Raw genomic sequence first — 27,595 nt, forward strand, 5'->3', positions numbered from 1 at the left:
CGAGGGGTATCTTCGCTAGTAATCCTTAAGTTAACAGTGTAAAGTTATAGGGAAGACAACTAGTTATCGCCAATTCATGGACTACTCTTTTACTAACGAATAGTGAAATTGACTGTCACATTATAGCGCACTCACGGCTGAAAGGGCGATCATGTTTTTTGTGTCAAAGATTCGAGCCCGCAACCCTCAGATTACGGGTCGAACGCTGTAACCACCTGGCCAAGCCAGGCCTTGCTTATAACTAGCTACACGAGGACTATGTGCGCTTGCCGTCCCTGATTTATCAGTGATAGAATATAAGGAAGACAAAAACTACTTAACGCCACCTAGCTATTAATCTTGGACTGCTCTTTCGCCAACAAATAATGGAATTGACTCCACTGTTGATAAAGCGGTCATGTTCGGCAACGAGGATTCGACTGCAAATGGAGCATCTTAGCATCTTAATTAGCAGGCCATGACAGGCCAGGAAAATCCAATTCCATTCACGAAGTCTTATCGGGATTAAATACGTAACGATCATGAGATGATTAATAAGGTTCTAAAATATGTACCTGTAACTTGTGACCAGTTTGTTATGAAAACATATATAGATTACATTATCTGCTGACTACATAAACAACGAGGACAAAGCGTGAGGAGGAGGATTTACTGGTTGCTAGCTACACAAGCCACGAGGAAGACGTAGAGAGTTCACCAGCTGTTAGATACACAAGCCACGAGGAAGATATAGAGAGTTCACCAGCTGTTGGTTACACAAGTCACGAGGAAGACGTAGAAGGGTCATCAGCTGTTGGCTACACAAACCACGAGGAAGAATTAGAGGGCTCACCAGCTGTTGGCTACACAAACCACAAGGAAGAAATAGAGGGCTCACCAGCTGTTGGCTACACAAACCACGAGGAAGAATTAGAGTGCTCACCAGCTGTTAGCTACACAAGCACGAGGAAGAATTAGAGTGCTCACCAACTGTTTGCTACACAAGCCACGAGGAAGACGTAGAGGGTTCATCCGTTGTTGTTTACATAGGCCACGAGGAAGACGTAGAGAGCTCACCAGCTGTTGGCTACACAAGACACGAGGATGAATTAGAGGGTCATCAGCTGTTGGCTACACAAACCACGAGGAAGAATTAGAGTGCTCACCAACTGTTTGCTACACAAGCCATGAGGAAGACGTAGAGGGTTCATCCGTTGTTGTTTACATGGGCCACGAGGAAGACGTAGAGAGCTCACCAGCTGTTAGCTACACAAGCCACGAGGAAGACGTAGAGGGTTCATCCGTTGTTGTTTACATAGGCCACGAGGAAGACGTAGAGAGCTCACCAGCTGTTGGCTACACAAGACACGAGGATGAATTAGAGAGTTCACCAGTCGTTGGCTACACAAGCCACAAGGAAGCTTATCAAACTAAGTTTTGATATGTAGAATGACTGGACCGCTGTTGATAATAGTTTTCTCAGTTAGATGCGCTATTCTCTTACATTAAGGTATCTTTCCTCAACTTCCGCACCTCTCCTCACATTAAGGGAATGAGAAACGTTTGTTTAGATGATTATCTACAGATATGGATGCTTACACGTTTCTAAAGCGTAATGTGCAGTATCTTGTGACTTACTGCTTCTCTTAGACATGATACACAGTGTTTTTATTACCCATTTCTTTAATGTTAAGTTCATACGTGTGTATGTGAATATACATAAATAATATTTTAGTGGACCGCCCTACTCTGAGATTTTAAGACGATATTTCCCCTAGCGGATTTCTTTTACTTTTGTCAAACCATATAATACATATTTATTCTAGTTATCTGAGATAGTTTGAACAGCCTCGCTCTCCTACTTTCCTGTTTTTCCAGTACTTGTAAAAACCCGTGAGTGAAAGGAAAGGAGAATATGTTATAACATATCAACCACATTATATCTGTCGCATCCAGTACATACGAGGTCTTTCACTCACTACCATGGTTCATCAGGATTGATATGATTTGAGGGATATAGCAGTGGTCTAGGTGTTATGTTGATTATATATACATATCGTAAATTTTCATTAAGAGCTGTTGAAGAATGAACCAGATTAAGCAAGTAAATCCCAATCATTATTACGTTTACTAAAATTATTTACAAATCACGCGTTAGTGTAACACATATGAAACAGATTACAAAAGGATTGTTTGTTTTTGAATTTCGCGCAAAAGGAAAGCGAAAATTTGCAGCTCTGAGATTCTAAACAAATATTTTGCTTAATAGTATCCCTTGACCCTCTGGCATATCTGTTGTTGCCTGGTAACACGTTTTCGTTGCACTGTACCTTGTATGTTGCTTAGTAGCCTCTCTAGAGATCCTTGTTTCACCTGTTAATTAGCTACATCCCTTAAAATCCTACTATACGAGTATATTTTGTTACCTGTTAACGTATCGTAACTGCTCTATACCTCTCATGTTACTTACTAATCTTTCTTGTAATCTATGTGCTATGCATATATTCTAATACTGTGCCATTAAAACCTTGAAATGTGCTTCACAAGTGTCCTGTTTAGTCATACAGACTCCATTTTTTAACAAGTAACGTTGTTATGAGTTGTATGTTAGTTGTTGACATAATATATACACTACGTCTGTTAAACATAATTAACGATTTATACCCAGTCAACACCTTATGTGTAAAGTGAATACTAAAAAAGAATATCGCAAGTATTAGCTCATTATTGATATAGGGTACACGTAACAATGGTTCAAACCCTCCTACGTCGTCGGCCCCATAGCTGTCGATCTACGTACGGAAACAAGAACTTCTCTCGCCGGGATAAGGGTTCTATTCGCCCTTTCTTACTCTAGGGTGCCTCAAGCGTTCCGCTGCAACGTACACGTTAAGACGCGCATTTCTTCTTTTAGTTGATGTCACTGCGAGGCAGTTTCACCAGCGACAATTAGTATATAACACTCCACGATCTCACTGCTTTGTAATCTTTGACCAATGGATAACGCTTGCATTTCTCACCTTTCTCTTCTGTTACTTTTGTTTCTTTCAGTCTGATTCACGGAGAATATGCTTTTCGCTTTCATCCAGCTAGCAAAGCAGACAGTATTGTCAACCTGCAACATTGTCCAATGACCGCATGAAAAAAACAGCCTGTCAATGTACTAAAACATGGGGATTCGAATTTTTTGAAAAATGTTTGCATAATACATATAAATATGTTTCGTTTTGACAAGTGCTTCACGCCCCGGTGACTTAGGCAAGCCCACATCTAACGTACTTTATGGCCCTGGCACACTTATTTTTTTAAGTCCTTTTGAATAGGGTACAAACAAATTTGAAGTGAATTACGATTAACATATATTGAGTTAGTTACAGAATATGAGGTAATTATTCGAAATAAATTACGATATGATGCAAGTTACTTTTAAGAATGATATATTAAAATTAAACGATAATAATTATTATTATTTACTTGTACAACTTTGCAAATAAGAATAAATTAGGTACGTAAAAAACAATATAGTTACTGTACAACATTACGGAAGCATGCCAAAATATTACCCTAAAATTTTTTTTTATAAAAAACATGCACGAAAACAAGTAATTTAACAATTACATTTAAAAAATACATGTCAAAATAAAACAATATTCCCTCATTAGTCCTAGCTGCATTTTCTATATATTGATAAAGGCAACAATTTAATTTTATTCTCTTTAGTTATGAAAAAGGGCCTGGCATGGCCAAGCGCGTAAGGCATGCGACTCGTAATCCGAGGGTGGCGCCCGCGTCGCGCTAAACATGCTCACCCTCCCAGCCGTGGGGGCGTATAATGTTACGGTCAATCCCACTATTCGTTGGTAAAAGAGTAGCCCAAGAGTTGGCGGTGGGTGGTGATGACTAGCTGCCTTCCCTCTAGTCTTACACTGCTAAATTAGGGACGGCTAGCACAGATAGCCCTCGAGTAGCTTTGTGCGAAATTTCAAAACAAAAAAGTTATGAAAAACAATTAATGATCATATTATGCCCATGATATATTAATTACTTTATGTTGACTGGGTTGGTCAATAAAACAGTTTAGCGAGCAATGCAAAGATATTTAAGGAATATATTATAAAATAAACGCATTAAGTTCTAAAAAATAATATATTATAAAATAAACGCATTAAGTTCTAAAAAATAATATATTATAAAATAAACGCATTAAGTTCTAAAAAATAATACATTAAGTTCTAAAAATAATATATTATAAAATAAACGCATTAAGTTCTAAAAAATAATGGCCCGGCATGGCCTAGCGCGTTAGGCGTGCGAGTCGTAATCCGAGGGTCGCGGGTTCGCGCCCGCGTCGCGCTAAACATGCTCGCCCTCCCAGCCGTGGGGGTGTATAATGTGACGGTCAATCCCACTATTCGTTGGTAAAAGAGTAGCCCAAGAGTTGGCGGTGGGTGGTGATGACTAGCTTTCCCTCTAGTCTTACACTGCTAAATTAGGGACGGCTAGCACAGATAGCCCTCGAGTAGCTTTGTGTTCTCTAAAATAATATATTATAACATAAACGCATTAAGTTCTAAAAAATAATACATTAAGTTCTAAAAATAATATATTATAAAATAAATGCATTAGGTTCTAAAAATAATGTATTATAAAATAAATATGTTAAGTTCTAAAAAGTAATATATTATAAAATAAATACAATAGTTCTAAAAGTAATGTATTATAAAATAAATACAATAGTTCTAAAAAGTAATATATTATAAAATAAATACAATAGTTTTAAAAAGTAATATATTATGAAATAAATATATTAAGTCTTCATCAACACTCCACGCCTACCACTATTTTGCTGCAAAGTAGTATGTTAACAGATTTTTCTAAGGTCTCCGCCCACTACATTTGTAACCAACAGATAGCTTCGGTTTAAATTGACTGACTGCCATATCAACCATGTAATGTTACAGATAATTGATAATTTAATTGAAGAGAATTCTTTATTTTCGCAAGAACATAGCGGGGATTAAAGTCGAATTTCTAACTCCACTAGTCATGTGATTGGAGAGCCAGAAAATTTATCACAGAAAGACCAGTTTCTCAGCTGTTCACATTAAAATTTTCTATGGTATTCCGTGGGTTATTTAATTTTAAAAATTATTACTGGACTGGTAGGATTGATTTAAAGTAGTAGGGCTAGCACAGAAAGACAATAGATAACAAAACAAGAACAAACGACTACGCTAGATGAATAATATATTTCTTGTTTTTCTTATCAGTTATTTATTCATAATAAAATTAACTAAAATGTAAAACTTGGAGACCTTTGGGCTAGATAAGTTTAAATTATGTAATATAAATAAATATAATGATAATACTACAATTTGAAGTAATTCTATAAAGAAAAAAGGGCAATTGTGATTTATTTTGTTGTTGTTTTTTATGATAGTTACAAGATAGATCAAATTGATATAATCTTCATTGAGTAAGAATATAACAAATAGCAGATAAAATATGAAGATTTATAAAAAAAAGAGAGAGAGGGAGAGTAAAACTGGCAGTCTGGGTCGTTGGTAGAGGTCTATTACAGCTTGGGGCCCAGGCACAAATGCTACACTACTCTATGGTTAACGCGACCCTGAGCTCAGCAGAAAGTCTAAGGACTTATATCGCTAAGATCCGGATTCAACACCCTTGTGCAAATTAACTGAAACAAGACGGAAAATTACGATTTTTTCAATATTTTGCGTTTTGTTAATGAGAATTAAAAATTACTCACAAATTAATATATGATATGACCTTCTTTTATTTTCAGAAGATCATTAATCCGCTTTGGCATCGAGTCCACGAGTTGACTGCAATCTTTACTAATTTTTGAATCGCGGTACCACACCTCAATTATGGCCTCAATTAGCTTATCTTTCGTAGTACAGTCTTTTCCCCAAAGTCTTTCTTTACAAATCGCCCAAAGATTTTCAATAGGATTTAAGTTCGGAAAGTTTCCAGGCCAGTCCAGCACCTTTATTCGCGTTGTAGTCATAAAATTCTTCACAAGTTTCAATGTATGGCACGGAGCCAGATCTTGCTGAAAAATGTCAGATCCATGTGAAAATCTCTTTTTCAATTCTGAAACGACTCTTCTCTGCAAAAATTCGATGTACTGTGGTCCTCGCACCACACTTTCTACGATATGTAAGCCTCCGACGCAATAGTAGCTGAAACAGCCCCAGAACATTTTCTTCAAGGGATGTTTTACGAACTGATTGATGTTAGATTCTCAAAGTTTCTCACCTGGAGATCTGAGAACATGCAGACTTCTTTGACCCTGTACAAAGAAATAAGTCTCGTCACTGAATAACACCTTCCTTCATTGTTCTTGCGTCCAGTTCTTTTATTTCAACCCCATTGATACCGTTTTTTCTTCATTGAGTTGGTAAGAAGTTGTTTTTTGGCTGGTCTTCTTGCCCTTCTTACGCAATTTTGAATGACGTAATATTCCTCAAAATTTCGTCATATATCCCAAAAATAGATCGACCGTACTGCAAAACACAGCTAATGACGCCGTCTGTGTGAAAAAATGACTATTAAATGAAATCAGCGGGTCCAGCGAGCCTACACCGGCCGCCATGCTTAAAATATTGTAAAATGACCATTTGTTTCAATTAATTTGCAAAAGGGTGTATACTCTCGATATCATCAATTTGAATCAGATTAGAAGGTACTTTGGGACGAAAATTTTCTCCTGCACCAATCCAAAACGAAAAGTAAAGAGATTGCTTAGAAACAATAGAAATAATCAAAACAGGCGATTTTTCACCAAACCGTGATAATGGCCCTAACACCATCAGCCGAATTTGGCTAAATTTTTCCACCTAGTTTTCACTCAAATACTTGACCAGGTTTGGCCTCGCCTTTAGCCGTAATCCTGTCGCTATGTGACAACATCCATCAGCATTAAATCCCTACGTGTTTTGTCTTTGCACTTTTATGGTTTTCTATAAAAAAACTGTACGGTTAGCTGGAGATTATGCTTGAAGAAGACAGAATAATATCTGTTGAAACATGTAGTACGTTCCCCCATATCAGATCACTTCATTATAATTAATAATAGTTATTTACCAGTTTAATATTAATTATATTAGCATAATAAGCTTCCAGTCACAAGTAACACGCAAAACAAAAGACAACCACTTCATGTTAAGAAATCCCAATTAGTGTGGTTGGTGGAAGATGACAGATGTATAGTAGTTGACATATATCATTATATATTCTTTGTTTTCATTCATGCATCTTTAGAATTGCCCCCAATGGAACAGCGGTATGTCTGCAGGCTTACAAGGTTGGAAATCGGGTTTCGATATCCGTGATTAGCAAAGCCCATTGTGTAGCGTTAACATTATTAAAATCAGATACAGTTCACTAGCGTCATCTTGTGAGATTTGCCGAACCTAAATAATACGGAAACAGAAACATCAGCCCAACAGTTGATGAGACTAACATTTCAACTGATTAAAAAAAAAAGCACTTTAGCGAACTCATGATATGCCCTAGTTTTACGTAAAGAATCGTGAAGATATATTAAAGCGGTTTTGAAGCCTTTAATAAGGTATGTAGAAGATAATATACATCCATGAGCCTACAAATTTGTACGAAACGTTCAGTCTTTCTTCAGAGATTGCTATCTTGTTTTATACATTTCACAAAAACATCAAATGTTAAATATATGATGCAAAGTAAAAAGAAGGTGTAAAATAAAAGTTTTTAACTTGGAGCTATCAGATTACTTTAGAAATAGATAAAAACAGACATTTGATTGTTGAAAAAGATTAATATTCTCGAAGTGCAAATAAATACATTTACAACTGTTAAAAGTTTTCTTGTATTAAACTATGTCGGACAACACTTGTACTTCTTTGTGTATTCTATGTTTCGAATACAACATTTTCCCTGCTGGCTCAGAAGTAAACTTGAGGGCTTATAGCTAACAATTCAGGGTTCAATCCCTACGGTAGAAAAGTATAAATATTCTATTGTGTAGCTTTATGCTCATAAGTACACATATACTAAAGGATATTTTAACTTATAAAATATCGCAAGCTATTCAAAGAAACTGCTCAAGCTTCTTCGATAGATAGTTTAATCAGAGTATTCATGCCAAAACTTTATAGAATGGATGACAACTGCCTGTTATGGAGACACAAGTGTAGAGGATGACGTTTCTAAAGGCGGAAGATTTTCAAAACGTCGTCCTCTACACTTGTGTCTCCACAACAGACAGTTGTCATCCATTGCTCAAACTTCATTACAGAATGTGATTTTTTTTAGAAATGGATTTATATATGCCTTAATTCGTTAATTATGAAACTCATTCTTGACTTTCATGAGGTGCTACCTTAGTTAATTCTCGATACATTTCGGTGTAGTTAAAACAAATATTTATAGTTTTACATCTTTCTTATTTTTAACCTCCAGATCTACCTATTAAGATACTTTAGACAAATGTAATATCCATGCCAAACCAATAATAATATTTTATTGACTATTACAGCTTCAACAACTTGTATAATCCTATAAAGCATTTTCTCTATTATTTATGAATCATCTTGCCTGTAGTTTCACACCTTTGTTGGTTAAAGATTTCCATAATAACATATAAATATTTGGACGAAAAAATAATTTCACTAAATACTGTGTTTCTTGTGTATTCAATGAAAATGAAAGATTTTGCCTGATCTATTTTTTTCAGTGAGTAATTTGTGACAAATAAATGTATAATTGCTGGACATGATTTAATATTTGGATCCCCCCTGGTAGTGAGCAGTATAAATAGTAGGTGTAAGAACCGAGAAATCCTAGGAGTGGCTGATGTGTCGACAGTGACACTAGAAAATTATGTCATTGAAACTAGTGACAACTTTAACTCTTCAACTGAAACAGACGTTTTGAATAGTAGTTACCAGGTTTTGCACAGCACTTTATCAAATTGCATATAGTGGCCGTTAGTTTTGAACAGCACTTTATCAAATTGCATATAGTGGCCGTTAGTTTTGCACAGTATGTTATCATAGTGTTTTTAGTAGACATTAGTTTTACATTAGTGCGTCTAGTGGACATTATTTCACACAGCAGTATCATAGTGTCTCTAGCTGTGATCATTTTCATACAACACTTTATAATAGTGCCTCTAGCTGACATTAGTTTCACCCAACACTTTATGATAGTATTTCTAGGGAACATTAATCACCAGATTTCACAAAGCATCTAACTAAAATACCTTTATTGGACATTAATGGTTTCGCACAGTAATTTACCGAAATGCCTCTAATGAGTTAACATTTATCATGTTCCATACTTTATTTAATGCTTCTACGAGATTTCTCATAGCAGTTTACTGAAGTGCTTCCTTTGAACGGTAAATACAGGTTTCGAACAATACATTACTAAAGTTACTCTCTTAATCCACCACTTCGTTAGCGCCTCAGAGTAATGAGAATAAATGTCCAAATGAAACATCACACAGCTGAGAAGTAGTTTAGGTGTTGAGAACCTCAAAGTAATTATAATAAACGTTTAAGTGAAACGTTGCACAGTTGAGAAGTAGTTTAGATGTTGCGAAAATGCTTTCTGAATTATTTTGTTCGTAATGAGAACATTATAAATACAAAATGTGTATTAATGAAAATTGTTTTATATTTTCGCACTTCTTGTTTAGATGATGTATTTTCCATTAAAATTATTTATACTGGTTTTCCACAATCAGATAACACAGCTAAAAATCGACAACAACCCCTTTGCAAAAGGATTTCGAGATACTGGAGGCGGAAAGAGAGAAAAAAAGTAAGTAAATTCTATAAAAGTCTTTATTGATGTTATTTAATGCGATCGATTGTTTGTGTATTGCTCTTCTAAGGGCGTATAAGTCAAGCTAGGTCTAGTTTGTGTCATAACGCTGGATACCCAAACTTTTTTCAACTGGCTATAGTAGTCAGGTAATTTTCTAGAATCCAAACTCAATAAAACACCAAACATCTGCACTATCTGCTTAATGACTCCTCACAAGGCTGTTGTAAACAATCTCAAAACGAAGCTAGCTAGTTAGTTTCAGCGTTATAAATCTTCAGACTTACCACTGAGACAATGGACGGCAATTACATTTGTTGAAAAAAAATATATTTATTGGCATTTACTAACAGGAACTATAACATTGCAAGATTCATAGTTAATAACAATAAGATAGTCCCCATCATTATGGAATAGCGGTAAATCTCCGAATTTACGACGCTGATAACAGGGGTTAGATTCCCTTCTCTGAGTACAGCAGAAAGTCCAATGTGGCTTTGCTATAAAACACACATAATACTGAAATAATAATTAGAATGTTGTTACTCACATAAGTTTAATACTTATTATTTACGATATACCTAGTCAGACACGATACAAAAATTTTAAAATTACACTAATTTCAGTCAGGTTTCCTTTACAACACATGCATCACAATGAATACATTGAAATACTTGTCAGTGGACACTTTTTAATTCCAGATAACATGTGAATTCATAATGAATTTGCCTGTGGCTACCTCTCTGTTCAGGAAATGGTAATTTTTTCAATTAAAGATGATGAGTCATCACCATATTTGACAGACATCCACGACATTTTACACCCGAGTTTGACCCATAAAGAGCATTCCTTTCCAGAGAAGTTTGAAATGGAAATACGGCTCTCTGCCATCTTCATCACAAAACAACTACAGAAAGTGTCCAAAGTCCACGGTTCTTTCGTTTCAATTAAAAAAATTTCATAACATTTTTCTTCTGAAATTCTTATATTTTTTAATGTCTTATCCTGAAAAGTTTTTTCTAAAATATGTCTGTCTTCAATTTTTAGACGCCATTTTTTACTTCTGGATTCACAGTCCTCTCACACTTCCGTTTTGGAGGCCACACCAAAGGACTCTTATAACAACGACAAAAAATGCTTAGATGTAGATTTAGTAAATGAATTTTCCCGTGATGATGAAAGAATTGATGTAGGTGGTGTTGATGACTACAAACCTTGTACAGAGAGTCACTTAAACGGTGAGTAATGTGGAAAGAGTTTACAGTTTTGTCTTTAAAAATAGTTGTGTTTTTTAAACTCGTATTTTCATGTATTAACTGAAAGAACACGCGTTCTTGCAACAAGTTGTAATGTAATTATAAATCAATGCTTACCCTTGTTTTAAGTGCAATATTATAATAAACTATATTGTCAAAACAATTATTGCACGGTGTTTTATCATTTTCAACTATTGTTCTGTGTAGAGAAAACAATCTAACTTTTAGATAGGGCGAATGTTTGCACTTTTGTAGCTGTTCTAAAACATAAATGTATGAATATAAAATAAACAAATAATATTATTATATTATGCCTTACCTTAAAAATATAAGTGGTAAATAACTTAAATAAATTTGATAATAATTACACTTTATTAATCTGGTTCACACCATAATAATCATTGTTTGTGAAAATCGATGATATATATATTGATGATATATATATATATATAGATAGATAGATAGATAGGTTTAATATTTAATATGTTTGTTATATCTGAGTCACCCTGATATTAAGGAAAAGTCTTTGTGGGCACTGGATTTGGGGGCTTTATTATGGTTGATATATTGTAACATATTCATATTTCTTTATGACGAAAAACCCACTTGAAGTAAAAATGTATCTGGTATAGGTATTAACACTTTTACTAACAGAGCAGAGAACAACGTTTTGACCTTCCTAGGTCACCTTCAAGTTAACAAAAAACAAAACAAACAAACCTGAAGATGACCTAAGAAGGTTGAAACGTTGTTCTCTGCTCTATTAGTAAAAGTGTTAATACCATACTAGCCATTCTGAGATACATATTCTTATTTGCTCTTGACCCCCGTTAGTACAGCGGTAAGTCTACGGATTTACAACGTTAAAATCAGGAGTTAAATTCCCCTCGGTGGGCTCAGCAGGTAGCCCGATGTAGCTTTGCTATAAGAAAACACTTATTTGCTCTCACTTGTAAGTTTTTAAAATTCATACAGAAATGTTTCCCTTTTTATCAAATCACATGCAATATATTAATTTCATTTTATGTTGCTGTTAAAATTATATTTCATATATTACAGAAGACTGTTTTAAAACAGCATCAACGCAAGCCGGACTTGGTCCAGTCAACAAATGTCATAACTTATATGTTGCTAGTCCTGATGCCAAAGACACAACCGAGAAGAACGAAGTGTCAAAGAAAGATTTTAACAACGTAACCTTTAGTGCCCCTCATTCAATTATTCAAAACCTGCCGACTGGTTCAGACTTCGCCTACCCTCGTATACTACCTTACCTTCATCCCCCAAGTTTGTTTTCCCAACTATACTTCCCCTCCAACTCGGGTTCAGTGTCACAAACTCGGTTTTACCCATCCTTGACGCATGGCTACGACGGTTTAGTTGAGTTACAAAGCCGACTGAGAAAACATCGCTTTGTACCTTACTCTCTGACATCACTAAATGGAACGTCTTCTCCTGTATCTGTCTTTGGTTACACTGCTTCCCACATACCATCCTCTTCATTCGTATCACCAGTCTCTGAGAGTTATTGCAATAACTCAAGGAGCATTGAAAACTTAGTGAACGGAAGACATGGGCATATGGCTCTTGAGTCAGCAAACGAAACAGGGCGATAAAGAGAAAAACTCTGTTTAAAATTAAAAACACCAAACAACGAATTATATTCCGCCCTTTTTTCACTATTTCATCATGATTTTAAAACTACTAGCACTAAAAACGACTAAAACTTATATTTAATTGCCACAATTCATCATCAGGGCTGAAACCGACTGACATATACGTCGACATTTCACAGTTGTCATCATGACTGAAAACGACTAACACATTCAAGTTCGTCATTAACGCTGAGAACGACTAATGCTTTGAAATCATTCAACCAAATTTCGTCATTAAAGCTCAAAATGTTTGTTTGTTTTAATTGTGCGCAGTTACACAAGATAGCCATCCCTATTTAGCAGTGCAAGACTAGAGTGAGGACAGCTAGTCATCTCCACCCACAGCCAACCTTTGGGTTACTTTTTTACCAACGAATATTGGGATTGATAGCCACATTATAATGCCCTTTTAGCCGTGAGGGATTCGAGCTTTCTACTCTGAGATTACGAATCGAGCGCTCTAACCATATGGCCATGCCTGGTCGGTTGAAAATGACTCGTGCTTTCAACTAAATTTCACTGCTCGTCATCAAGGCTGAAAACGTGTAATATTTCCATCTAAGTTTCAAACATATTTTCTTCAATGCTAAAGTCTAAAAATAGTTAAGTTTAATTGTTATACACAAATTTCTGTCGTCTATTTTCAACCCTCTTACAACCCTTCAACAATGATTTAAGGAGTACAAAATATATAGTTGAAATGGGGTATCTGACATTTATTGTAAGCTTTATGTGCCATGTACGGCAAGGTACTGGAGAGAGTTTTTTGCAATCCATGCACATATAGAAAGCACTGAGATTCTCAATTACCCATTTCTGAAAATATTAGACACTATTAAATTTGGTTAATATATATATTTCTTTGGGAAACGTTGAAGAGTAAAAAATTCTTAGTTTGGCCAGTGATTTTACAAAAATAGTTTATTATTTAAACTGACCACAGATCAATACATTACTCTGATTACTATTAAATAAAGACGAACTCTGGTTTTATAATTAAACTAGATAATCTATACTGTTCAAAGATCAGAAAGACATTCTAACTATGTACCAAAAGATGTATTTTTATAGTTTCGGACAGGAGTTTACATCCACTTACAACGTCGTACAATCAAGTTTGTATCATGACTTAGGCATGGCAGAATATTTCGTTCCATACAACCTTTTAGGGTGAATCCTAATCCTTTATTGTAATAAAATACAAAGGATATGCACTGACCGTACGTACGAACCAAAACAATAAAACACTGGTTTCTAAAAGGGATGACCACAGTTTCGAGCCTAGTGTAAGAAAATGAGAATCAATTGTCAAATAACGGATGTTGACAGTAAACAATAATTGATTGTTGTTGTTCATATCCGAGTAACAAACTCTGTACTTTTTCTAGTGATTTTCAATGCATTTCTTTATATTTGCTACCTATGTCTTCAACGACCAAAGAACATCAGTGGGAAGCTTAAGTGCAAAGAAGGGGTTATTTCACCAAAGAATGTCACCTTTTTAAATGGTATTTTGACTTCTTTTCAACAATCTAGAATTTTGTTTAATACACTCATTTTTATTCTAAAATAATGGTTTTGCTTTAACAAGAAAAAAGCAGAGAGAATGAATGATTAAGAGACATCTGTTAATTATATATCTTAAATTTATTTTATTTTCATAAACTAGAATGAAATATTTGTTTAAATGTGACGAAATGTCTTGATAACTTATTTATATAAACTCATAAGTCTGGAGTTCTAACATCGGACTATCCTGTCCAAAATCCTCCAGTTTCGACTGACATGATCCTTTTAATAAATGATAACGTAAAAGGGTTCTTCAAAATGAGCCTCATTACATTTCGACCTTGGTTTGAGTTCAACATACTTCCTATTTTCTTTCAAATCATCAGATGTATATCTTATAATATTTTAAGGGATTGAATTATTATTCTTTCGAATTGCACAACTGATCAATACGGGATGTTTTAATAACTGAATCATTCGGAGTTATAAGGAGGAAGTATACGTAAAATTAAAGTTCCATGTTGATTTTCTTTAGTCAAACTCCTACAGACCGGCCCTCGATTTAGTTTTTCAACTCTGCTCAATTAGTTGTACAATTAAAGTAGATGATAAGCTTATTAGTACGTGTCAAGCACTTCAGTTTGTATTACAACAATTAAAATGCCAAAAGTAATTCTTTAGTTGTCGCTTTTAAAACAATGGTAATGTGGATTCCTTCAATCACCACTAGATGGCAATAAATAGTCTCTTGATTTGTATGTTTAACGTTATCACCGTGAAAAACTTTACATATTGTTTTCACGTAATTATTTCTATTCTCAGTGGACCCTTAACTTAAATAGTGGCCTCTACTGTTGATTACAAAATTTAATATCTGATAAACTTAAAATTGTTGATTGAATGTATAGATGCCAAAAATTTCGTTTCATTTCCACCTGTCCCAAAAATCGAGCAGAGTTAGGCTAGAAGACTAAATCTCCAAATATCTGAAGAGTTTTAGATGCAATAATGCTATTTATATCTCTTTTATTTTAAAGATATGTATATACATATATATCTTTTAAACCTCAAAACTCATTTTATGTAACGTTTTTAAAACGGTCTCTGTAACATCTTAACTCTTGTTAAAATGTAGTATAATCAGGCTCAACATGATGAACGCACGTTCAATGCTCTGATTTTTAAGTTGTAACGTTTTCAAACTTCTCTTATTTCGATGATGATATTAGACGTTTTAGTAGAGTTTAAAATAAAATGAGTGTATAATCGGATTTACCTTCATTTTAAAATGGTAAGCACCATCAACAATATAAATAAGATAGATATTTTCTGGAATTATTTATATTGTTGTTTTTATTACAGTTTAATGAATAATGCTTCCATGTTAACGTGTATGACCTTACGTCATGGCTGTTTTGTTTAAACCAGTCAGTTTTCTAAGTTCGTTGTATATGTCACGTGATTTATTTTTTAAAAAATGTACTTATCTTTTCAGAAGTGCTAACGAATATAATACATGCACAAACTTCTGTTAGTGCATCTTTAACAGACTTTCACTTTAACTCTTGATTAACCTTGCTTTGTTCGTCTAGCTTAATGAATTTTCTGCCTGCTTTCTAAGCCTAAATCAAATGTTTTACAATAATACCGGAAAAATTGTTTTTATAAATTGTCTTTATAATTTTGGTTTTGTTCATTTATTATGAGTGTAGTTTTTTTGTGTTTTTAAATAGTTATTTATCGATGCACTCTTTGCATTCACATTTTAAAAATAACATATAACTCTTCTTCTGACCCACAAATCTTGCTCGGTCCAGTCAATTCGTACATCTGTAAACGAAAACTTCAAGATACCAACATAGTAAAACCTATAATACTTCGTGATGTAAGCAACAGTATATGTATATCTTTGTTGAAAATTTGTTTCTAATGAATGAAAAAAACATTTTATATAAAGATATAAATAATAAAAACTATTATATCTATGTTGAACATTAAGACAGTTAAAAACAATAAAAGCTTAAAAAACGTTTCTGTCACAATCACAGAATGAAAAGAAGCTTGTTCCTCGTTCTGTTAAAAATTATGACAGTTGAAAAGAATGAAAGCTTGAAAATGTTTCTGTTAACAATTAAGGAAGAAAGGTGTTTGTTTCTCTAGGCATAGATTTAGGTTGAAGTTTATACTACCTATGTTTGACGTAAAAAACTTGACTGTTTTCGAGTAATTAAATTTTTTATATGGATTATAGATATATCAAATAGTTGTTCCTATGAATGTACCACTGGAGCATTATGTAACTAAAATGTATAAAATTAAACGTATTGTATTGTACTAAAAGTATCAAGAAGGCCTTACTCAGATTCTATATACAGTTTGTGAAAGTACAAAGATAGCCAAAATCTGAATCGTCTTCATTATCAAATTTTATTTATGGGCCTTAAAATAATGTATTAAAAGAAGTCAAACATATATACAAATGTTCGTTACACTGTTGTCTATCACAGTTGTATCCAGGGTTTTAAATAATTATCTTTTGTTCGTCAACATCCACACAGACTGATTCAGTTACTTTAGAATACAGCTTGATAAGACGAACTATTCTTCTCTACTCTGTTATTACAATGCAGTATTTGTTAATTTCACTTTAGAAATTGTCATTACACGCTCTTTGTCGTTAAACTCACAATCACGTAGTTTAAATCTATCTTTTGAACGAAATTTCCGACACGTATTTATACTCTACAGAGGTCTTGAACATTCCACATGCTACCAGATATTATGAGGCAATAATTCTCAAATAAATCAATGAATAACTCAAGTTTCTATTAACATGACGCAATAATATAACAATCTTAAATTTATATCTACTGAACTACACAACATATTATTCACAAACAGTTATTTAAACAAAGTTTCGATAAACTGTCGCTTCCAAAAATAACTAAATTAAAATCTCGCGCTATATAAACTATCTAACTCGTAACACTCGCATTAAACTTGAACTAAAACAGTCGTGTGTATCTAACATGTATAAAAAAGTAATTTTCCTCTTGTGTATCCGTACCAAAATGTTTCCATGTTTTAGACAAACGTTTTTGCAAAAATCATAATATACTGAAATATTTTGAATCAATTTAATTGGACATCACCTTAGATTCTATCAAATAACTGTTTGAATATAAAGAGAAAAAGACAGTTTTCAATGGTGTCATTGTTAAGTTCTGCTGCTTTTGTGATGTGAAGTTAATTGTGAAAGATATTGTCATTGGGATTTGTTTATTTTTTCTTTGTTGTAAATTTCATGTGTAGAGTAGCAATGTAATAGGCCCGGCATGGCCAAGCGTGTTAAGGCAGGCAACTCGTAATCTGAGGGTCACGGGTTTAAATCCCCGTCGCGCCAAACATGCTCGCCCTTTCAGCCGTGGGGGGCGTTATAATGTTACGGTCAATCCCACTATTCCTTGGTAAAAGAGGAGCCCAAGAGTTGGCGGTGGGTGGTGATGACTAGCTGCCTTCCCTCTAGTCTTACACTGCTAAATTAGGGACGGCTAGCACAGATAGCCCTCGAGTAGCTTTGTGCGAAATTCAAAAAACAAACAAACAAGCAATGTAAGAAATGTTAATTACATTTATAAGACTGATGCTCCAGGTTTCGTGCTGCCCAGGAAACTATTTCCTTCGTTGTCAATCTGGTTACATATTTTTAAAAACTGTCCATATGCCCTCCATTACACATGAATGTCAACTGCCACGACCAAATTAATCTGAACATGACCCAGTGGCTAGTGTATAAGACTGAAATTGCGGTTCCACCATTTACGTTTCGCTATGCAAGTGAAGAAAATCACCTTCCACGTTTTAGGGCTATTGATGAGTTGTGAGAATAGCAGTAGCATAAGAGTTAGTGGTAAGTGCTGTTTTTTTTTTCCCACTAAAAGTTTCAATTTAAACACCAAAAGCTGGTGAAATACTGGAAACAAATAGGCACGTGAAATAAAAACCATATAAACTGCAATATTTTTTTACATTTTTTAATTATAATTTGTCCTATTGGATTTAAAATTACAAGTATATAAAAATAACATTTTAGATCTATACTTTTATTACAATGACTTGTGGATAGCAAAATATAGTTTTGAAATGCTGCTTTTAAACATCGTTTATTTGAAATCCAAAGTGAACAGATGATAAAGAACGTGGAGAAAAAGTCGCGGTTTATGTGATTTATACTCAAATGTTAGGCCTATTACTTCCTTTTTAGTCTATCAGGTCAAAATTAGGGTAGGCTAGAGCATATAGCTTTTACGTAGCTTTGCATGAATATCAGGAAACAAATGCAAATTAAAATTAGTTTAAGGAAGTTAGTGCAGAGAAATCTAGGTGTGGCTAGATAATTTCATGGATATGTTGGATAATAGAATAAAGTGAGTAAAAGTTTCATTTTTCACATATCCTATAGCTGTTGTGGACCTAAGAGGGCCTTAGCTCTTTATCCTGGTGTTGCCCTAACCACATGCATTAATATTTACTTTCATCAGTACCTAAAATGCAGTTTAGGAAATTCACCTCGTATAACTGGTGACAATAAATTTTCTGAGAGTCAATATATTTCATTAATTCTTTACTGTGAAATTTATATATCCTACTAAGTAAGAAACCTACAACAGCTATAAAGCCGACAGGAAAATTTCTTTGTATTTTCTGTATCGCAATGGAAAGTTCTTATCACGTCGCGATCGATGGTAAATTGCTTATTTTTGTCGTGGTTGTTCAAATGCATCCATCTCTCACTAGTATTATGTATGGTTTTCGGTGTTGTATGGAAAGAAGCTTGTACTTCTTTACAAGGGTAAGATCTTTCTGTATGAAAGGAGGTTCCTTGATATGACTGGCCAACACACTGCAACAGTGGCAGCTCGGCACATGATCGGTTGTTGATTACGTAGTTTCAGATCATAAGAGTACATATCCTGATCTTTCTTTGCCTTTGTCGTGCACTACAGTATATTTAGCTGTCCCTGAAATTGGTTTGCCCTGACCTTCACATATTCTTACTGCTTCTCTTTAAGATCAATATCCTTCATCTGAAAGAGTGTAACACAGACTTCCATATGTAAGTTTTCTCGTGGCAACATTACTCCGTTAAATGATATGAAACTTACTGTCATCCTAGTGTACTGATGCTGAACATATTACCCTAGTTTTAATCTGTGGTGATACTCTATTGCATTAGTATATGCAAATAATTTATATAACGTGTAGTTAATCCTCCATACATATATATATAAGACTCTTTATTAGAAACAGTATCAAGTGAAATATTTAAACAAAATTTAAAGTTTTGTTTTATTAGCCTTTTGATCTCTTATTACGCATTTAATCGATTTAATAAATCACGTCTTCTGTTAAAAAGAAGTCTGATGTTTTTAGTAAGAACTGACAGAGATAATATTTTATTTTTCTTGCAGTTCACAAGTAGTTGTAAAATACAATAAATATTATCGTTGCTAAAGACAGAAGGTATTGAGATAGATGCTTTATAACATTATCAATGACATTTATAAAAGATGTAAGCCATTTTTGTATTGTGTGGAGATATGAATCCAGTCTTTTGTAGGATGTGCCCTATGATTCATTTAAAGTTGAATTTTCAGAAAATAAAACATTTTATCTTTAATGTTTATTTAATAATCGGCCTCCACTGTAAAAATAACTACCGTTATCTTTATTATTTTTTGTTTACAGTGTGTAGATTTTTTGCAGCTTCGTTATTAAATGGTCTTTCAAACACAAGTTGTGGATCTTTGTTCTTATGTAGAGTGATAATTATTGAAATTTCCAAGAAACAAAAACAGTTGCACAAATATATCCTCTACACTTTTTAACGTATATAATGAAGTGCATACCAGCGAAAATAATGAAAAGATTGAAACGTTTTACTCAAATGATCTCTGTGAAGTATAAGTATTCCACATTCGGAGAACTTTAACAAAACAATTTTATGGACCTAAAAAGGTTAGTCCTTTATTCAGCGAATGAATTTTCCGACTGAAAACAAAAAGTTGCTTTTTAGATACAGGGTAGAAATATACTTTGCTTGTTGAAAATTACCTCAAGGATAAGAATTCGTGACCAAAATCAAACATATATTCACTCTTTAAGTAATACCGACGACATTGTGAATATAACATCCTAACAAGGACGAAGGCCCAGCATGGCCAGGTGGGATAAGGCGTTCAACTCTTAATCTGAGGATCGTGGGTTCGAATCCCCCTTGCGCCAAATATCCTCGCCCTTTCAGCCATGGGGGCATTATAAGTGACGGTCAATCCCACTATTCGTTGGTAGAAGAGTAGCCTAAGAGTTGGCTGTGGGTGGAGATGACTAGTTGCCTTCCCTCTTGTCTTACACTGCTAAATTAGGGACGGCTAGCGCAGATAACCCTGGTGTACCTATATATAGCTATACTAATTTGGTATTTGATTTTGTGGTATTTTTTGTAAGAAAGAGATAATATGGTACTTGTACATTTACCACAAAAACAGTATTAAAGTCATATCTGATTAACATCTTCAGAATTAATGCACTTTTCCACATGTATTTCTTCAACCACAAATAATGAATAAATTGCCTACGGAGTCAAGAGACTTAACCACTTGTAATTCTTCAATCATTCATAATGAATAAACTGTCCTTAGTGGAAAGTTTCATCCATTTGTAATCCTTCAGCCATATTAAATAAACTGTTTTCAGAATCAAGAACCTTATTCAACTGCAGTTCTGCAAGTTAACTGAAGTTTTGTTGAATTAAAATTAGAACACATGAGGAATTCTCTACTAACAATATATTTTAAAATATGTAGTCTCAAAGTCATATCTCTATTCTAAATTTATTTTATCAACAAACATGAATGAAAAATGAGCCAAATCTTTATGTTGTTGGTTTCTTATGAAATTCTGAAATCTTTTCATTAAAGCTACAATGGTAATACCTTTTGTTACTCAGTTTATTTTACCGGTTCTGGTGATGACACTAATCTAGGGTAGTCTTCTGTTACTATAATAAACATGCATCTGATTTTAAACATAGAGATCAGGTTGCTTTGCAAACACAGCCACAGCTTTTCCCTTAGGGTTCAGTGGTAAGTATCCAGACTTATAACACTATAAATCTTGGGTTCAGTTCTCCGCAGTGAAAGAGAACAAATAACGCATTATGTAGCACAGTGTCAATACACAAATAATAGGCAACAGTGTACGCGTTTCCATCTTTCGAAAAGTGCCTAAATATACAGTAAATGTATGTTATTTTTAAATTAACATTCGCGTTATGGTTACTATAGGTGTATCTTAAATGTCCAAATATTTTGGAGAAACAGTTTAAAAATACTTCTAAATGTAACACTTAATATGCGACACCATCTTCAGGAGTACTTCAAACATCTGAAACTATAGATGAAAGTATAAATGAAAGTACGGTTTAAATATGTAAGGGTTTAGTAGTAGAACTCGAATGTGAAGTTTTATTCTCTGACAATGTGGTTGTAGCATCTGAAGATATAATTATGTCATCTAAAAGTACAATAGAAGCATGTGAAGATACAATCGTATCAGTTTAAAATATTATAAGGCGTAAATGCAATATCTGAAAGTGTGGTGATAAAATCTGAAGGTATAATTTTACCTTTTGAAAATGGTATTAATATATCTAAAGGTATAATTGTATCATCTGAAGGTGTAAGAGTACTATCCTATAGTACTAGGTATATATCCTATAGTACTATAGTACTAGGTATAATTTTTACTATATGAAGAAGTGTTTATAACATCTAAAGGTATAGTCTATCTGAATGCATCGTTGAGTAACTGAAGGTATAAGTTTGCCATATGAAGATATGTTTGTGGCATATATGAAGATATAATTTTACCTTCTGAAGATGTAGTTGTAGGATCTGTAGGTATAATTCTAGAACTCACTTTAAGTGATAAAGTAGGTTTCTTTTTTACCTGTGTTTGGTAGTTATTGAAATAAGTAAAATCAAATGATCGAACGAAGTGTTTGAAAAGTGAATTGAATCAGAGGAAAAACAGAAATAGCACGACCTTCCCGGTAACTTTTTAGCTGAATAAAGTCTTATGCATTGAAGCCAAAACGTTGTCTAAAAACTATTCATACATATTTTATTTTCATATAAACGTGCTTGGGAAATACTATTTCGCATTTTGGAAGAAACAAAAACATAAACAAATAATTACGTTTTGTAGGGTTGGTGGAAGGAGCGCAAATGTTGACCAATTTATTAAAAAATAAACAACTATCATTTATTAATATAGAACAGAACCGTTAAAGCTGAGTTATAGAATTTATGGCTATCCAAGAAAGAACTTTCTGCAAAAAACCTACAACCGAGTTAAAAAAATAATCGTAATTAATAAACATACATAAAATACACTCGATGACATAATCATATTTTATAGAAATGAATAAGAGCCTTATAGGTTTTTTATTAATTTCTATCAAGACTTCTTGAACCTAGGTGTGTTTCTAGCATCATTCATATTTTATAGGTGCCGTTATTAACAACGCCTACAGTAAAAGTTTTTTTTGTTTGTTTAAATACCCCATTTTCAACAGGAATAATTCATGAACAGATGGTTGATACCAACGTGTTTGTTTGAAAACTGTTTCATCAGAAATGACAAGTCACAATGATTGCATGGACGTTCTTCGAGTATGTTACGCTTCTTTCTAGTCATACGTAGCTAAATGCGGGTACAACTCCACCAGCGTTCTAATAGGATTTGACTTTCCACCTGTTTCCACTACGTCTTATCTTTGTTTAAGCAGAGTTAAGCCAACCTGTTCTGCGTCATACAGAATAGTTGGCCATCACCTGTTCCTTTTTTGTTAGCGAAGTTACTGCCACGTGTGTCACCCATCTTCACAGATCATGTGTAACAATGAAACATATTCGTCATGAATCCTTACCAATTATCCTAACAGGATTTTTAAACAAATAGTATCTTGTTTAATCACTAGAAAGAGAAACAGAATGTTTCACATTCTACTCACATTATTTGGAGAAAAAATCTCCCATCGTTCCTCTACTTTCAGCCCGGTTTAGGTTAATTGTCTGTGGTTTTGCTAGATAGCACATAGGGACAGTGAGAATTTTGTTAATCCATTCATGCGCGTCACTAATTAGACGACGAAACATTTGTCTACCTTAAGAAAGTCTTAGTAATCTGAGGGTTGGGGGATCGAATCCCCGTCACACCAAACATGTTAAGCTTTTCAGTTGTGGGGGAGTTATAATGTTCAGTCAATCCCACTATTTGTTAGTAAAATAGTAGCCTAAACGTTGGCAGTGGATAGTAATGACTAACTGCCTTCCCTCTAGCCCTTACACTACTACATTAGGGACAGCTAGCGCAAATAGCCCTGGTGTAGCTTTGCGCGAAATTCACAACAAACAAACAAACAAACAAATCCGCTATGTTCCCACTACATGCATGTGTGCGAGCACGCAATGAACGTTCTAATCCTAGAATTACGGTTTAATTTATATGAGCTCCATGGACTTCACTAGACACAGTTCTATAAAATATTTATACCCCAACTTTCTTGCAGGTTCAGGACTTAGTTGCTAGATCGTTGCTAATAACACGAATCACACACAAAAATTAAATATAAATTACCTTAATATTGCAATTAGCCCTACTAATTGCTACTGGGGTGCTATTTTACATGGACAATGGATGATTACATTTTTGTTGTTATTGTTTTGATCAGAATTTTATATTGACTGTTATAACAAGAAAAAGCATAAATTTATTCAGCTGATGCAACATCTGAACTCCACCGGTAGTGAAAATTATAAAAACAATTCGGTAATTGAGGGTTAATTTGCATTTTTATTGTTTTTTATATGTAATTACATTAATGTAGAAATCAAGCATAACTATAAATGTGATTTGAGTGCTAAATCACTACAACTGAATACTATAAAATAAATTAAACAAAAATATACACAAAGCGTCAGACCTATGTGTGTGTTTTCTTATAGTAAAACCACATTGGGCTATCTGCAGAATTCACTGTAGGGAATCGAATCCCTAGTTTTAGCGTTGTAAATTCGCAGACTTACCGCCGTACCAGCGAGGGATAAGAAATATGTGAGCATCAGATTTAACATAGAAAAGAAGAATTATGTCAGTTACAGACACAAAACATCATAGCACGTGTCACTATGATTGCCCCCCTCTAGTACAACGGTAAGTCTATGGATTTACAACGCTAAAATTAGAGGTTCGATTTCTCTCCGTGGGCTCAGCAGATAACCTGATGTGGCTTTGCTATAATAAAACACAAACAAACACTAAGACTGTTAGATATAGACGACTGTTTCGTCTCCCGCTGGTACAGCGGTAAGTCTACGGATTTACAACGCTAAAATTAGGTGGTTCGATTCCATTCGGTGGACTGAGCAGATAGCCCAATTTGGTTTTGCTATAAGAAAATTCACACACACACATACACAACTGTTTCATTTACATTTAATATGGGAATTATAAATTAGATAATTATAGGGCGTGAGTGTTAAATTTAATATTTCTAGAACGATAATTTATCGCAGGTTTTCTTAGATAACTTTTTACCAAAAATTTGTGGTTTAGCTCAATTACAGTAAATTGACGTCGCGTTATTCGAACCTTTGGAATTTTTCTTATTGCATCATAACGTCTCATAGTTTCAAAAACGTTCTAAGCCTCAGTCGAACAAGTTAGTACACGCTAAATTAGAGAAACTGAAAGTAAGATAAAGATAGTCTGAGAAATAATAAAAACAATCTAGACTGTGTTTGTAAGTTTAGCTAAAAAGAGTGTATAGTGGCGAGTTGTAAAGTATAATAATAGCGGATTGTATTGTGATAACATAGTAGAGAAGAAGAATTTGTCAATTGTAATCTAAAGTAATTGAACCAGCCTGTGTAAATGTTCGACTGTGATAACCAATAGTATAAAGAAATTTTGTCAATATGTTTGACTTCTTTTGAATATATTGTTTTGAAAATAAGTGTATTATGTGTTGTACATTTATTGTTGAAATTTATTGTTGGTGACAAAATTATAGTACAACTGCATACTTCGCTATACGCCCAAGAAAACACTTGTCTAAAAATTTTGGATTCAGTACGCGCTGTGCTAATCCAACAGCGCCGTCTTGAATGCCTTGCACCCGTTTAAATATGAAACATGTTTACTCATTATTAGCTGATCACTGCAGTTCAAGTTTCATGTTATCCAGACTGAGTTCAAAGTGGAATACAAGTGACGCTAAAGGACAACGAATAAAAATGAGCCATTCGCGTATGTTTTTCAACGTGACTTAATTTAACGGCCATTGTCTAGCTTTCTCTGTAAGAGATAATTTCTAAAAATATATTATAAACAAAAGTATTTCTAGTTGTAGAACAATACTTAGGATTTTCATACTAACTATATATATATATACGGTAGACAATGTATATATATACCATCTGTCAGAAACTTTCATTGTACTAGAAGGATCCGCGAAGATAAGTTTGTATCGTTTGGGTATTTACGAGTAAAAAACGTTAGAATCACACTTGTATTTAGATAATGAAATACCATATGGCATATCTTATTTAAACAACCAGAAGACTCACAGTGACGTTCAATGAACGTTTTAGGTTGAGTATTGTGATTAAACCTGTAATACTTGACTGACATCAGCCATCTGGTTAATGGCATGCATGATCACCTAGTATGCTGTATTGTAGTATTTAGAACATCATGCTTCATTAAAATACTTACCTCAAAGTATAACGAACGGGTAGCAATCGCTGTCATAACTAATGACATGTAAGATAACCTAAACCTAATTAGTAGCTTTTAACTATTTTATATATATATATATATTTTTTGTGTGTGTGGAATTTCGCACAAAGCTACTCGAGGGCTATCTGTGCTAGCCGTCCCTAATTTAGCAGTGTAAGACTAGAGGGAAGGCAGCTAGTCATCACCACCCACCGCCAACTCTTGGGCTACTCTTTTACCAACGAATAGTGGGATTGACCGTAACATTATAACGCCCCCACGGCTGGGAGGGAGAGCATGTTTGGCGCGACTCGGGCGCGAACCCGCGACCCTCAGATTACGAAGCGCACGCCTTAACGCGCTAGGTCATGCCAGGTCCAACTATTTTAATAATAACTAGTTACTAATTAGTTTCATCCTAGAATAAACTACTAACCTACTGCTATCTCCAGAGAATTCCTGAGAGTTCATGTTGCTAGTAACTGGAATTAGGTCCTGCGTCTTCAATAAAATGTTTTGTGCGTTATTCACTCGAAAACTTGAATCAACTAACTACATGAATGTTTTCGAGAAAGATAACTACGATTAAATTCCGAACACTACAAACGTGACATCGAATTAGCAGCGAAAAATATGATAAAAAGTAATTAGTTATTACCGCTTAGATATAAAAAACTGTCGACTAAAAATTATATTTAGAATATCGTATACACTAATAACCATTACAATAATTCTCATTAAAAGAAAGTCAATGAAAAAAATCTCCCCTATTACTTAACTGCACTGATATAATAAAATTTTTATCAAAATAGATGCTAAATGACGTTACTAACATGCTGTTGATTTAAAAAAAACAACAACAACACAAAGTCTCAAAGACTTTCTTGGATAATTTTTAATCTTATCGGCATGTTCTGTGAAACACTGGCTAAAGGCTAGGTCCACAGATCCCATAAGATGCAGGCATACTCATCCCATATTCTGACCACAAAGAAAACAAGAAATTAACTGTAATCATCTCCTATGGTGTTACTCACATAGCGGTATTGAGGTTAACAGTTACAATGGCTCATCAGCAGAAAATGAGAAACATGTTCAACAGTATGTTCCAATACGCAGCCTAGCTTGTCAGTTCAATCAAGTTTGCAGAAATTATTAAAAAAACGCTTATAAACAATGTATATTAATATCTAGGTTTAGTCTCGATTTTGAAGTCTCACCACGTCGTTTTTGTCCATGTTGATATCTCTGGTCATGCCCTATTTAACGAACTTGCACAGTCACAACAGATCTACAGCGCAATTATTTATCATTACAAAAGTATTCGTCTTGAATCTATCATGTTCAAAGTACTCACATTTTCCTACATGCCTTCCATAATCCATCTTATATACTTTATCAAAACACTTTTCATGGAAATATTAACAGATTTCTTCGAATAAATCTCAACATAAGTTACATTAAAGATATATTTAGTAAGAACCCATCATCAGAATGTAAAAATAAATTATTTGCAACAGA

The 27,595-nt window shown here is 34.1% G+C and overlaps 1 protein-coding gene across 1 annotated transcript in view; it reads left to right on the forward strand.

Annotated features, from left to right (window-relative positions):
* Nucleotides 1-20,715, forward strand: part of LOC143244715 (T-box transcription factor TBX3-like) — a 38,223-nt gene extending 17,508 nt beyond the window's left edge. The window contains exons 5-7 of the mRNA XM_076489865.1: nucleotides 9,731-9,807; nucleotides 10,858-11,048; nucleotides 12,126-20,715. Of these exons, the coding sequence (XP_076345980.1) occupies nucleotides 9,731-9,807; nucleotides 10,858-11,048; nucleotides 12,126-12,682 (825 nt within the window). The 3' untranslated portion in view covers nucleotides 12,683-20,715. The remainder of the gene's footprint in view (nucleotides 1-9,730; nucleotides 9,808-10,857; nucleotides 11,049-12,125) is intronic.
* The last annotated feature ends 6,880 nt before the right edge of the window (nucleotides 20,716-27,595 follow it).

Source organism: Tachypleus tridentatus, chromosome 2 (assembly GCF_004210375.1).
Source record: "Tachypleus tridentatus isolate NWPU-2018 chromosome 2, ASM421037v1, whole genome shotgun sequence".
In the NCBI taxonomy this organism is placed as follows: domain Eukaryota; kingdom Metazoa; phylum Arthropoda; class Merostomata; order Xiphosura; family Limulidae; genus Tachypleus; species Tachypleus tridentatus.